Genomic DNA, 16,689 nt, shown 5'->3' on the forward strand with positions numbered 1-16,689 from the left:
TTTATATTGATAGCAGAAAGTGGCATCTGATGCTGAAAGTCATGGCAGGTGGTCATGGACAAAGGCCGTGGGAGCTGATCATGCTGCCATGTATTAATAGTCCTGTGAAAGCAGTGGCAAAAGTTCAGTCACAAGAGGGGATAAATATTTGCCTGCTCATGAATCCGCGGCTGTGTGCCTACTATATTGGGACATATCCTCCGGGGAAACACTGTCTTTGCAGACAGACAAGTTTTTCAGAGCTGCCTCAACGGACCCCCTCGCCACTCTGTTGAACACTCCTTTCCCATAGTAAACATATTTGAAGAGTCACTTTTTCAGTCGTCCCCTCCTATAGGACCTGGGTGAGGGGAGGGATGGCAGAGTGCTGGCCCAGGAGCTGGGCACCCAGCTCTGTTGCTTATGTGCAGCCTTGGGCAGGTCACTCAGTGTCTCCAGGCTGCAGTTGCTGACTCAGTAAAATGAAGGCACCCATCTTTACAGTCTGTCACTATTATTCTCTGTAATTCTCTGGTCACACTAAGTTGTGTGTTTCCTAGTCCCCCAACTCTTGGCAAACAGAGATATATCGTCTTACAGAACGCACCATTCCCCTTGAGTACCAGAGCTCCGTCGGATGTGCTGCGTCCTTGTGGGGCGGTAAGGGCTGGGAGCCAAGGAGGGAACAGCTGCTTCTTCAGAGGTCAGCGCCCAGAGAGGAGAAGCCAGAGGACGCAGACACCAGGAATTCTATTTACATTAACGACAGCGGAGGCCAGAATGATGTAGAAATATTAATTGCTTTGGGCTTCAGTTCCAAAATTGCAAAACAAAAAAATGCCATTGCCTGGAACAGAACTTTTAACTCTGAGACCTTTCTGGGACGCTTCATTTATTTACACTCCTTTAATAGTAAAAAAAAAAAAAAAGAAAGACAACTATTCTGGAATTTTCTTTCTTTTTCTTTTTAGAGGGGGAGGAAACAGAAAAAACTTTTCATATTTATTTTAATATGAAGAAACATCAGGAAGGTCATGAACTTTCCTCAAGAAGATTGTATATGGTTAACAGGAAAAATACCAAGTACACACATATTTATAGCATGAATCATCTCTCAATATGTCCCATGGCTTTTCCTCTTAAATAATGAAAAGCAATCAGGATTAAACTGCATTAGGTTGTCAGCAGCTGTTGCAACTTGATCATTATTTCTGTTAGATCTTTGGGATATAGTATCTTTGCGCTACAGTTCAGGCTCCATGCTATCTTTAGCTAACTCCAGCACCTGAAAGGGAAAGTGGTCCTGTGCCATCTCCCTATTTATAAAGATTAAAGATATCCTGTCTGTAATAGGAGCCTTAGAATAACCACATCCTTACAAGTGTTCCCCTAGGTGATTTAAAGGCAAAATTTATTTCAAATTTACAATATTTTTCCCAGGGCAGAGAAGCCAGGATGAACTGTAACACCGCTTCCCAGTGTGGCCTTGGATAATTCTGCCTGGCTGGCTGCTCTGGGGGGGTTGAATTCTGCCTTTATTTTCAGAAGAAACTGAGCTTTGCCTCCATAGCAAAGATGTCACTGCCCTGGTGCCTGGGTTGGAGGAGGGCTGTGGTGGGCAGCTCCTGCCAGAAGCTTGGCGATGGCAGCCAGAGTAACTCTCAGCCAGTGAAGCTCTTGGGGCATAATGCTCAACTTCTCTCCACAGAGCCAGGTCTCTGCCGGGAGCTCGAATCTATAAGGAACCCCCTGGGAATATAAGGCTATGGGAAAAGCCTATTTCCCAACCTCCTTCCCATGAGCTAAGTCTTAGTAGATGGAAGGAATGGTGCATGGCATGGGGTGGGATGGGAGGTGACACCTCTAGGGGCAGTAACCACAGATGTTCATTCTCTCATTGAGGAGAGTGGGTCTTGTGTACTCAGCTTTGAGATGTGCAGATCTTGGGGGCGGGGGGAGTTGAATTTCTCAGGACTATAGAGAAGACAAAGCTGAATTCTACCACAAAGGCCAAGGATTAATATGGGACAAGTCAAGCAAGGATTGGCTGGGGACCCCTGCTCAAGAAAATGCTCCCCTTGACTGAGGGGCAGATCTTTAAAGTATCCTAACCTTCCTGGGTGTACAACCTGTGCAGATGGAGGTGGAAGTGGGAGAGGGTGGGAGAAATTATGTAGATTCTAGTCTGGAATAGCTACCATTACCTTCTCAGTGTTTTTTGCAAAGTGGGAACGAGCAGACACTTTTTCTTTTATGTTTTTGTTAAGATTTGTACTAAGCACCACTGTTGGACTGGCTTGGAGGGCAGTGTGAGACAAATGTCACCTGGCAGGGAACGCCTTTTGTTCCAGCCCCCCGTCCTCACCTCAGGAGTCCAGTCTGTACTGTGTTGGCGGCTTCTGTACCAAGAAAGACAATTTGGTTAGAACAACTAGATGTGACTGTCCTCATGTCATGTCAGAAAATATCTTTTTAATTCTTTGGGAGATTCCAATATTAAGAAATTACGAAAGGCTGTCATGGGAGGCATGGTAGGCACCACCTCCTAGCTCAGCCCATGTGATGGCAGGGTCTTTGTGGAAGGCATAGCAGGGAGGTCAGTGTGGCTGGGAGGGAGTGAGTAAGGGGCAGTGGTAGGAGTGAGGTCGGAGGTGCACTGGGGAGGCCAGATCCTACAGGGCCTTGTGGGCCCCGATAAGGACTCTCACTTTTGCTTTGGGTGAGATGAGAGCTATTGGAGAGTTTGGGAAGAGGAGTGATGTGAATTGACTTGTGTCTGTAGAGGATCCCCTTGGCAGGTGTGAGAAGAGTAAAGCAGGGGGCAAAGTTGGAAGCAGCAGTGCTAGATGGGCAGCTTTCCCAATAGCTAAAGCAACAGATGATAGTGGCTTGAACCAGGGTGAAAGTGAAGGAGGTAGTGAGAAGTGGTCAGATTGGGGAGATGTTTTTAAGTTAGAGTAGATTTAAAAGTTGAGGGATTGGATGAAGGATGAGAGGGAAACAGAGGAAGCAAGAAAAACACCAAGGGTTTTGGTCTGGTCAGGTGGAAGACTGGAAAGTTCAGGTTGTGGGGGAGATCATGAACTCAGTTTCAGACATGCTAACTCAGACTGACATTCAGGAAGCTGTGGGTTCCAGTCTCAGTCTGGGCCCTGTTTCTTGAATCCTTGGGCACAAGTGTCCTCACCAACTGGTGTGAAAGACAACTTGCGTCTTGCATGCTCTATAGTCTACGCAGTGACATTGGGAGCCGACTGAAAAGCTTTAACATTTTGAATTCATTTACTACTAGCTCTAACTGGACACAGTGCAGCTTAGCTATGAAATAGAAACTGCTCACAGTGGCCCAGCAGGTCTGGGAAGGGATGGTGAGTGTCGCCAAAGCATACAGACTGTCCCTGTCCAAACTTCCTACCTCTGGAGCTAACCAGAGAGCTTATAAAATCATGTAAGTGGATGGGTGCTGTGTTGACACACTCTGCTCCCTTAAGTTAAAATCCATTAAGTAAGAGGTGTCTGCGCTATGACCTCTCTGTACTTATCTTTATAACTCTGGCTTACATCAGAGAATTGGTCCATCAATGCATATTTGAGTAGCTACTGGGTGCAAGGCCCTCTGACCTCCTCTGAACTCAGGCCTTGTCTGGTTCCTTCAACAACACAGCAAACTTGCAATTGTCCGTATTTTAAAGAGCCTTAAAGGGATATGACTAAATAATTCTTTGCCAAAGGATCGTAATTTAAAAGCCTCTGCAAATTCCCTTGAGTACATACATTTATCATTTGATGGCAGTGAAGTGATACTTTAAGTTAAATATTTCGTCAGAAATCTGCTGATGATATTTTGGACATTGGTTGTATTCAATGTTTGAAGCAATTTTTTTTTTCTCTGAATAGGCCCAGTTTCATTTGTTACCTCTGTGCTTGATTTTTAGTAAATGCGTCTTCAGTTTCTGTCCTAGTACAACTTCCCCCTTAACTATTACTTTGATTTCAGAAGTTTCAATGAATCTCTATATTTGCATGTTGTTAGGGACAGAGCTGTAGGATGTTGTTGGTGTTTTGCCCAGAACCCTCAGATCCCCCCTCTTTTTGTTTTGGCGCTTTCTGTCCAATAGTGCTTGTGTGGCCTCTGGCTCCTTGAGTCTACTTTGCCTGCAGGCACAGAGAACAATAGCGGCCCAACGTTTGTTCCCGCTCCCTCCTGCAGCCCTCAGCCAAGGACAGCAGTTTTGGGAGTTTGAAGGCCCTTTGCCTCCTAGTGGGACATCTCCGAGGCTTGACACACCCTGCAGAGCCGCCTTCCCTGATCAGGCTGAGCCCACACTTTGCTGAGGATGGCGCTCATGCTTGGCTTCCCCCTTCTCACCATCTGACTCCAAGGCTTGAGAAGTTCAGTATCTACAGGTGCACATGCCCTTTAATAAGTAAATGTGGTTATTTAAGAATGACTTAAAAATATTTTTCTTTCAACGTATGTGTATTTTTTTCCCCAAATGGATACTAAGTTAGTAGGCCATAAATTCTTATTAAGTTGAACCTAACTGTTGGAACTTTTAGCTGTTTGTTTTGGTCAGGGGCTGCACTGAGTCATTACAAGCTCTGAGAAACAATTTTGGGATCCTCCACTTTGTCGTGATAAAGACAGTTTATATGTGTTGTGAATTAAAATGAGTCAAGTGTTCAGGTACCAAATAAAAGTCCTTGTTGCAGATTAAGTTAGGAATAAACTAATGCTTATTCCTTTATACGTGCCTCGTTCTCCTTCATAGTCTCACAGTCTTTATAAACTGTCACATTGAGCTTTTAAATGTGAACAAACTTGTTCTCTTGTTTTCTTCTTTCAGAGAGTGGGTTAACCGAGCTCCATCTATTCATTTTCTGAGAGTGTTGATCTGTCTGAGACTACTAATGAGGGATCCATGTTATCAGGTTGGTTGGAAAAAACAAAATATTTTTTACTTGTTATGAAGATCAAATGAACAAGTGGTGGGCTTTTCTCTGAAGCAGACCGTGTTCACTTTCTTTTTCTCTCACAGCTCAATAGCTTCCAAATCTGAGAAGTATCTCACCTTCTATTAAAAAGATATGAGAGAAGTGATTTAATGGGGACAAAAAAATCTGTATATTTCTACTATATTACCAGTGGGATTAAGTAGATTGAACCTTGGTCCATGTTTTCAATACTACCTGGCATTTTAAACCATTGGCAGTTCAGAGTGGTATACACTTGGCCACACCTTCATGTGTGTTCAAGGCTAAGCGGCTCACCAGGTCAAAGTCAACAGTGACAAGTGGGGCCTCCTCAAGGGGCTCCAGAGGCAGCCAGTGGGAAATGTGGGGCCTGTAGCTTTAACAGCTGCTCCAGAGTCCATGCCCTTCCCAATGTCGAGCCTAAGACTGAGTCAGATGTGAGCAAGGGGCCTCCCACTTGTCTCAGATGAGGCTTCTGAGGTCAAGAATCTTTCCCTAATCTTTCTCACTAGTTAGTTGGATGTGCTGCCTCTAGTTTAGCGCTTATCAAACTTTAGCGTACATAGGAATCAACTGGGGATCTTGTAAATGCAGATTCTGGTTCAGTAGGTGTATACTGATTCTACATTTCTAACAAGCTTCCAGGGGTTGCCAATGCCACTGGTTCATGGCCCACACATTGAGTAGCAAGGACTTAGTGCTTTAGCGGTAAAACTCTAAAGCAAAACTTATCTAACACCTCACTTGGACCTTGAAAATTATTCCTTCCAGTCCCAGCTGCTGGATAGCTGCTTCCGTAAAGCAGAGATTGTAATACTTTCTTGTACATCAGAAACACCTAGAGGACTTAAAGATTTCCCCACAGCTTCTGATTCAGCAGGGTTGGAGCAAGTCTGAAAATCTGCATCTCTAACGAGTTCCCAGGTGATGCTGAAGCTGTTAATCAGGGGACCACAGTTTGAGAACCACTGCCCCAAAGCCTCAAGATTGCTTTTGGATCATTACTGTTTCTGCTTGCCCGTGTTAAATATCTAAAGAGCTTTCTTATTGTTCATACATGCTTCGGTAATTTTCACAGATTTTTTTTTTCCTAAGAAATATCTCCTGTTATACCCTGTCCTGATAATCTTCTAGGAAGCTCAGACTACTTTGAAGATCTTTTATTTTGGATTCAATTTTATTGATGAATCCTTATTTGAGTTAGAATGTGTTTCCTTTTATTCCCCCAATAACCATCTTCTCCAAACTTAGCACTTTAAAAGAAAGTGTTTCAATACTAGCTAGCTACAGAGCCTGCTCTGATTTGAGGTTTCTGGGATTCATGGTGGCTCCACATCTTTACCTTAGGTGAATCACTCCCTTCCTCATTCTATATTCTAAGCTGGCTTTGTGTTATTTTAATTAGCTAACCACACTCCTTTGAATATTTGACTCAGGGCATATACTCCAAATGACTTTCTGTCCTGGTTGCTCAGTTTTCTTGGCAGATAGCATCCTTCTTTCCTATGACCAATCACACAGAACTATGAGTTCCCTGTGTTTCTGGGCTGCCATTTGCCATTCTGTATGGATCACATATAATGAGTGTGGACCATATGCTCCACTTTGCCTGGGTCAAGCCCAGTATGTACTAATCGTTCCCTCCTAGTTATTAATAGCACCCTCTTTTATTATCCAGTGTGTCTCAGTTTGGATGAGAACATTGTATACATATTACAAATAAAAATATTCATGGAGGAAGGAGGATTTTTAGCAGGAGATCTAGTTTTTTGACTCATAGAAGTTAGCAAAATATTTGCCTTAGAGATGTTCTGTTTGTTCAGAAAACTGATGGCATTGTGTCATACACTGCTGATCTCCATCTAAAGTATTGCCTTTCTTAATCTAGTTCTTGATGGAGTGAGACATGGTTGATTGTGCTGCTCTCTGAAGGAAAGAATTTACTGACCTTTCTGTTTATGGGATTTTGTGACCAAAACACATGTTAAAGTAAATCTCCCCCGGATTTCCAGTCTTTCCATAGAAGGGGATTCTCTCTGAATGTCTCCTCCTGGAACTCTTCCCATAAAGAAGAGCATGTGCTCAGGCAGTTGTTTAACATCCTGAGTTGCCAAGAATTGTTGGCCGGAGTCACAAAGCTATGCTGGGGTCTATTACGATTTACGCCGGTGAATCTCCGCGTGGCTTCGCCATTGCTAGGCATTCCTTCCCTCCCTCGTTGAATCGGTACTGCAGGATCCACAGCCCCTGTTCTAGCCCACTTCCACTTCTCACACCCAAACCCCCCTGCCCCTGTCGTCCTCATCAGATTACATCATCATCTGTTTTACAGGGAAAACTGCAGTCATCCCAGTGGGAGCTCTCTTATTTTCTCCTCTTTGGTGCTTGAACTATCTGGATTATTACGCAACTTTACTTCTCTTCTTGTTTCAGAAGAAATATCCCACCTCCTTGCCAAGGCTTACGCTTCCCCCTTTCTCTTTCTATTTTGCCTTATCATAAAAGTTCCCTTTCTTGGCTCAGATATCCCTTCAAATCTTCACCTCACCTTCATGCTGCATTTTTCGAAAGGCCAGGCTATGTTTCCTGAACCCACTTCCTTTCTATGAGGACTGATGTATCGCACAACTTGCACACTGAATTCTGTGTACAGGGTTCTCTCTGGAAGCCATTGAAATAGACCATAGTGTGTCATGCTTCAGTCGTCATTCCTTGACCTGGAGGTTGCAAACTGGTGGTTTGTAGATTGGATCTTGCCTGCCAGTAGTGTACGGAGCCTTCAATATATGCTAAAGGGGATTTCAGCAGGAAAAGACTTGAAGGAAGGAAAGAGAAGCCACTTTTGAAGATATAATTGCTTAGAGTTTTCCATAGTTGAAGGAAGGTATTTGTTCTGAGATTTCAAATGTAGTCGGAGTCCCAAGCAGGATAAAGATAAATGCCCACCTGGACTTATTATAGTGAACCCATTGCTTATCAAGGATAAAGAGAAAATTTTAAAAGCTCCTAAACTACAATTACATTGGAAACAACGATAAAAAGAGGGTTGAGCTGATGGCCTTATCTTAGCGCTCGCATCCTCAACCTCTCTAGCAGCACACACCCTGTACCACATTTTCTGTTTGCCTCCACTGATCCTGAGAACTTCTAGCTCTTCCTCAGCAGTTTTTTTTTTTCTGTATTACTTACCTGTCTCTTTTCTCTTTTCTTTTTTTTTTTTGATGAGGAATAGTCACCTTGAGCTAACATCTGTTGCCAATCTTCCTCTTTTTTTTTGCTGAGGAAGATTAGCCCTGAGCTAACATCTGTGTCAATCTTCCTCTACTTTGTATGTGGAATGCTTGGATAGCATGGCCAATGAGTGGAGTGTGTCCACGCATGGGATCCAAACCCGCACACCTGGGCCGCCGAAGCGGAGCGCGCAGAACTTTAACCACTCAACCACAGGGCTGGCCCTTATTCCTTTCTTTAATCCTGCCTTCCTAAATGTTAACCTTCCCAAAGTTCTTTATCGTCTTCTCCCCTATCTTCCAAGTTCTTGCCTTCAACTATCATTTTGTTGTTGTTCTTTACTCACAGGAACATATGTCCAATATCAAAATTTTCCCTTTAAGTCCCAAATTTATCTATAAATAGATATAATAGATATAACCCACACAAACAAAAGCTCTGTGGAGTTCTCAGTAATTTTTAAGAGGGTAAAGGAGTACAGAGACCAAAGAGTTTGAGAGCTACCATTGTAGCACATTATGCTCAATAACTCTTCACTTCTTCTCTCAGCTTGAACCTTCAGAACCCACCCCTAATTCTTTTAAAAGCACTACCTTTCCTCCACACTCCAAGGTAGGAAACTTTGGAAACATCTCTTCTATCTCCCTTTTACTCTCTCCCTACACATATAATATACAAAGCTGCTTAGAAGAGTAGTTACTATTACACCTGGAAAGATAAGTAAAGGCCAGTGCATAGAGGGCCTTAAAATGGAGATCAAAGAAGAAGCAGTGTGGAAGCACGGATTGTTTTTGAACAGAGATGTAGAGTGATCATGTTGGTGATTCAGAGGGAAGGGCTCACTGCAGCGTGTCAGCACTGACTAATTGCCTAGTAGCTTTAGGATGAGAGTGTCTAATGGCTCTGACATTTTAGGCTGTGGTAAAAATAGTGGTGTACTAACAGCACCCATGTTCGCATTGGTGTGTGTTCCATTTTTTTAGACATACTTTTTATCAGTGTTGTATCAATTTTTTAAATAAGGAAAAATTCAGGGAATAGGCAGAACAAGGAAAATTTGCTCACATTTTGCACATTGAACTGAAGTTCAGATTGACTGGGAGACTTTCTCCAGGTCATGAGGCTCAGAAGTATAGCACCCAGTCTTGTGACCCTCTGGCCTGTGACCGGAGAGAGAAGGCTGACGTTTGAAAGGGCATGCAGGAGGCATTGGTGTAATTCAAGCATGCAGTCGTATTTGCTTTTCAGATCAGTAAGCAGGTCTGCTAAGCCCAGGGATGTGCGTATCTTGAGGGCTTGGTTTTCCCCAGCCAACCCTCTCAGGTTAGAGCACTCCCATCGTTATAACCGAAAGAAATACAAGGAAGACCACGGGTCTGTGAGCAATCTCTTGGCCTTGCTCAGTCTCCATAGGAGCATGCAGGAAAGTGTTTATTTAATAAATGAAGGGTGAATTCTTGAGTACATAACAACCAAATTCTTTGAGCGACAAAGCCTCTTTCCCCTTCCTATACTTTAAAACAGCGCTTCTCAAACTGTGTTCCACGGGAATTAGGTATTCTGTAAAAAAAAAGGTGTGCTTTGATGAATGATGTTTAGGAAAAGCTGCACACTAGTTCTTGCATTGGAAACTTATAGATTTATAGTGCATGACAGCATATTAAAAGCTCTGAGGAGTCCTACAATAAAATAATTTGTTAAACTCTGGGTAACCTGTCATTTCCTAAGCTAATTTGAATTTGACCATGAAATTCTTTTTGTTTTTTTCTGAGAACAAGATTTGCCCTGAACTAACATCTGTTGCCAATCTATTTTGTATATAGGTTGTTGCCACAGCATGGCTGCCAATGAGTGGTGTAGGTTCACAGCTGGGAACTGAACCCAGGCTGCCAAAGCAGAGCGTGTTCAATTTACCCACTAGGCCATGGGGTCGGCCCCATGAAATTCTTTTCTTTGCAGAATGCTTAGTACTACCCACTGCACAAAATAAAATGATTATTCCCAGGACATAGTTTGGGAAACACTGACTTAGTCCCATATTGCTGATATTAATTACAGTAGTATTTACTCTCTTATCTGCAGTTTTACTTTCTGTAGTTTCAGTTACCTGCAGTCAATCACAGTCTGAAAATATTAAATGGAAAATTCTAGAAATAAACAATTCATAAGTTTTAAATTGTATGCCATTAAGAGTAGTGTGATGAAATCTGATACTGTCCCACTCCTTCCTACCCAGGACATGAATCATCCCTTTGTCCTTTCATGCTGTATATACCACCTGCCCATTAGTCACATAGTAGCCATCTTGGTTATCAGATCGACTGTCAGGGTATCATGGTGCTTGTGTTCAAGTAACCCTTATTTTACTTAATGATGGCCCCAAAGCCAACTTTATTACTAGTTATTGTTGTTAATCTCTTACTGTGCCTAATTTATAAACTAAACTTTATCGGGGCCGGCCCGGTGGCGCAGCAGTTAAGTTTGCACGTTCTGCTTCTTGGTGGCCCAGGGCTCGCCGGTTTGGATCCCGGGTGTGGACACGGCACCGCCTGGCAAAAGCCATGCTGTAGTAGGCGTCCCACATATAAAGTAGTTAGCTCAGGGCTAATCTTCCTCAAAAAAAAAAATTTAAACTTTATCGTAGGTATATATGTAGAGGGAAAAACATAGTATAAACAGGGTTTGGTACTATCCGTTTCAAGCAACCGAACAGACGACGTATACATGGACATCACCAGATGACCAATATAGAAATCAGGTAGACTCTGTAATTGGAAGCAGGAGATGGAGAAGCTTATTCTCTCTGCCAAAACAAGACCAGGAGCAGATTGTGGTCCTGACCATGAACTGTTGATATCAAATATCAGAGTAAAGCTAAAGAAGAACACTAAAAGAATTGCAGTGCCAAAATATAATGTAAACATTATTCCCAATGAATTTGAAGACCACGTAAACAACAGATTTGCGTTATTTAACTTAATGACCGAAAACCAGAAGAACTATGGACTGAAACCAGAAATATTAGGAAGAATGTGCAAAGACAATGCCTGGAAGTAAATAGAAAAAACAAAAATTGAGATGGACAACAGAAGAAACAGTACAAATTGTTAAGGACATGTGAGAAACAACAGTAAAAGGTGACAAAAGCAGGGTTAGAATCCTGAATGCAGTTTTTCAGCAACTCTCACATAAAGATAAAGAGAACTACTATAATGGCCAATGCTAAGAGAGAGAAGAAAGCAATAAAAAAAGAAGAATGAGAGGTCTCTTCTGGAAGATTCAAAAAATCAAAGGGAAATTTAAACCTAGATTAGGAATACCGAATGACCAACAAGGAAGCACACTATCTGAGCAGGAGAGAATAAAGGGAAGATGGAAACAGTCCACTGGAGATCTACACAGAAGAGACAAAAGGAGGACAGATACTTTTGAATGAGATTCCTAAGGAAGAACGCGTAACTCTAGGAAGTGAAGTGAAAGCTTCCCTGAAAGTACTGGAAAGAAATAAGTCACCAGGGGTAGATGGAATACTGATAGAATTATTTCAAGCCACAGAGACTGAATCTGTCAAAATCTTAACAAGAATATGCCAACAAATATGGAAAACAAAACAATGGCCAACAGACTGGAAACTCTCAGTATCCATCCCAATCCCTATGAAAGGAGATGCCAAAAAGTCCAGTGTCTATAGCACCATTGCTCTAATCTCCCGTGCAGGTAAAGTGATGCTCATGGTGCTGTGACAAAGGCATTTTACCTTGCATAGAGCAAGAAATACCTGATGTCCAAGCTGGATTTCGAAAAGAGAGGGCACACAAGAATTGCAATTATTTGTTGGCTACTGGAGTGCTCCAAAGAATTTCAGAAGAAGGTTAGTTTATGAGTTATAGACTATAGTAAAGCCTTTGACCCCGTGGATCATGAAAAGCCATGGGCTGCTCTGAAAGAAATAGGAGTGCCTGCGCACTTTATCATCCAGTGTCAATCTTTTGCCCTCATCTCATTTTTCATGGCCTATTGTAGTTTTTTTCACCTGCATGTACCATCAGCCACTCAAGATGTCTAAAATTGAGTCTTCTCCTCTAACCTAGGTCTATTCTTCTCTCCTTCCCTGTGACTGTTAATCATGTCACTGTCCCCCATTCACCCAGGTCAAATATGGTGATGTCTTCTACTTTGTTCCATTTCTTCCAAGGTTTCTTCATGTTCAATTGGTCATACCACTTCAAAGACTATCCCTGCCTCCCATTCTCTTTCCCACTGCCACTGCCAACAAACTGGGCTTCCAGTTGACCCTCTTTCCCTGTCCAGTTCATTCTAATAGTAGAGGAAAGTTTTTACAGCTGATTCCGATCCATCCCTTGTTCACACATTTCTGTCAGGTCTCATGTTCCACACAACAAAGTCCAAATTCAGACTTATGTCTAAGTCCTCCCACAGTTTGATCCTACCCTACTTTTCAACATTATTCCAGGTAATGCCCTTCATGGAGTTATGGAAGTACTTTTCAGAATTAGAGAACACCTTGGTGTTCTTTCTGCGCAACTTCTTTGCACTTTTGAGCCTACTGTTCTCTTTTCTTGGAATCTCCTTTATTTTTCCCTATTCCCCCATGTCTTCTCAGCACATCTACCCATCCTTCTAAGCCCATTCAGTGGCTACCACTCTTACGAAGTTTTCCTTAGTCCCCTGAGCAGGCTATTATGTGTCCTTCTCTGGGGCATCATAGCACTTCATGTATAACTTTTTTAACACTTACCAAATTCTGTCTTAAATTCCAGGCATTTGTGAATTTACCTTATGCTTGCCTGAAACTCAGTGAAGTAGCCTTTGTCTTCTACATATTTGTGCCCTCTTCAGAGCCTCACCCAGGGTTTTTACACAACAGGAATGAAAAAAATATTTGTTGAATAAATATAAGTAGTTTTAAAATGTTATTTTTATTTTTGTATGTATAAAATATCCTACCATAATTAGTGACAATGTATACAGTATTCTATGTTCTTTAATCATAGCTCTTCTGGAGTCAATAGCAATGATGAGAATTCAAATTAGTAGGTAGCCAAAGAACTATTTTTAATTGAGTTATAAATGTCCCTTCCTTCTTGATTTAAACATGGTTATGTTTAGTGTTTCCAAATTCACTTCACACAGAATAAGAAAACCTTGACCCAGGAGGGCCTTGAGAACCTGAGCCTTGTTCCCAGCCTGCCCACTCAGTTGGATTCACGGTGGAACTAGATTGTTCTCTCTCACACTCATGTACTCACCACCATCATTTCCCAGAATTGGAATGATGGCTAATGTTTATATTTCAAATAACTTCCTTGTGTGCACATTAAGTAAGGAGAGGGACGTCAGTACAGCTCTAATTAAACAGGTTAGGGCCATCTGAAACGCATTTGCCTGAAGATAAATGTCAGTGTGGATAACCTGAGAGCATTTACTATTAATAGAGTTCCAAGCTAGTCCCTTTCACAACTCCAGCCTCCCCTACCCTTCCCTAATTAGCATTTTTAAGGCAGTTTCATGAAATGCCTTCTTATTGGGAATTGGTTTTAAGGACCTGTACCAGGAGACATTGTGCAATGATTAATCTTACATTTGTTTAGAGTGTGGGTTTAATAAGACCGTTAGCCTGATCATTTTAAGGAGAAGCCCTGTAGTCTAGTCTACTGGAGCAATGCGTCTCAGACCTTGCTGTGCATGCAAGCTAGATAGGATCTTGTTGAAATTCAGAGTGTGATTCAGTGGGTCTGGAGTCAGTAGGAGAGACTGCTTTTCTAATCAACTCCAGATGATGCTGATGCTGCTGGTCCATGAACCACACTAGGCAGAGGCCTCGAGGAAGGTCCTGGGAATTTAGTGATGCTGGATTTTTATCCAGGCTCTGTCACTTAGGCAAAATGGTTTTCCTTTCTGGGTCTTAGTTTTCCTAATCTGCAACATGAGGCAGTTAAAAAGAACAATATAACAGCTCTTTCCAGCTCTATCGTTTTATGGTGACGTGGGAGGAAGTAAGAAGAATGAGGAAGGCTACAGTTCTGAGCTTATTTACATTCTCTTGATCTCAACCCAACTTCGATATTCATTGATAGTTTATCTTTAATGTAGCATGGATGACAAACATTAAAGTTTTCCATGTTTATGTTAGAATGTGGACCTTCAAAAAATAATTGTAAACTCATGATTTAATAAAGAAATTGTGTGTAAAATACACTCCCTCCCCCACCCTCATCTTTCATGTATGTTCTGCTGTTTTTGTTTTATTAGGAAATACTCCATAACCTGGATGGGATTGAATACCTAGCTCAGGTGAGATTCCTTTTGCGGTGGCTGGCCTTGCCTTTCCACTTTGTGCCATGGCTCTGGTCAAAGATCACACAGGTGTGTGACAGAAGATGGCTTCCTTACCTTAGGCTGCCTGCCAAGGGGAGGAGCGGGCAGGATTGATAAGTGTGAGTGTGAGGCAGGATATTCATAGAGCGGGGGGGGGGGGGGGGGGGGAGGACCCGTGACGTTTTGTTCTGGCTCATTGGGCTCAGTTTACCCAGCCTGTTGAAATTAGAAAGTTCTATAAAGGTCACATGTCTTCAGTTAGTAACGAAAAGAAATAGGTGTTGGCTGGCAGATGCATGTCCTCAGCATTGCACATACCAAATGATAAAGGAAATCTTGCTTATGGAAATGTTCACAACTTCTTCACACACGCACACAAAGAATTACTGTGCTCACTGAAATATTACCAAATAAATAACAACGTGAGGAATGATCTTGACTTCATTTATTTTTCTGCTTTGTTAACTACTAAGGGAAGGTAAGCAGGTGAATATATATGAGGAGCCAGTTAAATGTTTGGGTTTATTAACATGATAAAACAAAATATCTGGGCATGGCCTTGAGTTAAAACAGCCCATTCTCCTAAAACCTATAGCATGTACTGAAAGAATGATTTCATAATAAACCGTGGTTCTGCAAACTCATTCTGAATTATTAATGGAAGATTAAGTTTAAAGGCAATTTAATGTTAAATCTATTTTATTTTATTGTATTTGTATTCTTGGGTAATTGATACAACATGTCTAGTTTTTAAGGATTTTCTTAATCGGACGGAGGCTTACCTCATTTAAGGATAGTCTTTCATAAAATTATGTTATAAAGAATCTATTATTCACTGTAATTTCCATGATAATATCAGAAATTTATGTGTTTCTCTGAGCTCATTTCTTATTATACTCAACTGTCCACAGTGAAGGACTGTCAAACTACCCCATACCTATTTTATTCTGATTGTTGCTATCCGCTTGAATGCTAGTTAGATATAATTTAAGATATTATAAAACATAAGGGCAATGAAATACATGCAGAGTGTTATAAAAATTCTACTGAAGTTCTGTGTACTATGTATTCTGCATCTTACGTGTGTCTTGTATTTGGAGGCTAAATTACAGCACAGTTACAAGTCCTTTGGGGACTTTTGAGAACTTAAACAATCTTTGCATGGTCCCTCCCTTAACCTCAGGGCATGCCAGAGAAGGCAAAGAATCCAGAAGTCTAGGCCCTGGAGTGAAACAGGCTCAGCAGCGGTGATATCATTTGGTGAATCTTCTCTGCCACCTGCAGTTCACTTGCAGAAGTGCACAACCTTGTGTGCTCTCGGTGTCTGTCCTCCCTTCTGACTTGCTTGTTGGTTTGGTCCTTCCTGCAGTACATGGAGATCGTGGCCAATGAGTACCTCGGCTATGGAGAAGAACAGCACAGTGTGGACAAGCTGGTCAACATGACGTGTAAGCGTTGTCGTGGGGACACAGCCAACTTTCCAGACTTGCTAGAATAAGCAGTGTGGTGTTTGCAGCAGGAAAAGGAATTCTTTGAACATTATTGAGTGTACTCACGTCCAGTCAGGGTGTTGAGAGTCCGTGCCAATCCTTATATTCAGTGGCAAAATATACCTGGGGGAAGACTTTTAGATCACATGTCTTATCTTGAAAAGCTCAATTTCATGTTTAAGAAGATTTTTATTGAGTAGAAGCTCACTTTATGTAGTACAGGAGAGACTTCCTTCCATAAAAGCACATTTTGATAAAAACATTTTTGCCTCCTTTGATTTCTATTAAAATGTCGTAGACTATTCAGTTTTCATCTTAAAGTTGGGTTAATAATAATGCCTACCTCAGAAAATCTAGAACATTCAGAACATAAAAAAGAAAACAAAAAACCCTAATGTGATGACGATCGTATGAAAACACTGCTCTGTGTGGGTGAGCTATTCTGTCATCACTCAATCTTCTCTCTTTGGAGGCTCTGCCCAGCCCCCACCTTCCACCCTCTCTGTGTTTGATGAGCCATAGAGCTCCTGCTGCTGTGGGATGCTAGCCCATCTTCTTTGTGTGAATAGGCTGGTTTCCCATATTTGTTTGTAGGACAGCACACTGATTCTCAGTTACAGGGAGAGAAGAGTCTATGGTGAGCCCCAGGTACCAGGAAGTTTCTTTGAGGTCAATG

General features: G+C 41.9%; 1 protein-coding gene across 7 annotated transcripts in view; it reads left to right on the forward strand.

Moving 5' to 3' along the window:
• NEK10 (NIMA related kinase 10) overlaps positions 1-16,689 on the forward strand; it is a 214,473-nt gene that overhangs the window by 33,280 nt on the left and 164,504 nt on the right. For all 7 annotated transcript variants that reach the window (XM_044754603.2, XM_044754604.2, XM_014840925.3 and 4 more), the window contains 3 exons: positions 4,827-4,911; positions 14,458-14,499; positions 15,893-15,971. In XM_044754603.2, coding sequence (XP_044610538.2) covers positions 4,827-4,911; positions 14,458-14,499; positions 15,893-15,971 — 206 coding nt within the window. The remainder of the gene's footprint in view (positions 1-4,826; positions 4,912-14,457; positions 14,500-15,892; positions 15,972-16,689) is intronic.

The sequence above is a fragment of the Equus asinus genome, chromosome 21, assembly GCF_041296235.1.
Source record: "Equus asinus isolate D_3611 breed Donkey chromosome 21, EquAss-T2T_v2, whole genome shotgun sequence".
NCBI lineage: Eukaryota > Metazoa > Chordata > Mammalia > Perissodactyla > Equidae > Equus > Equus asinus.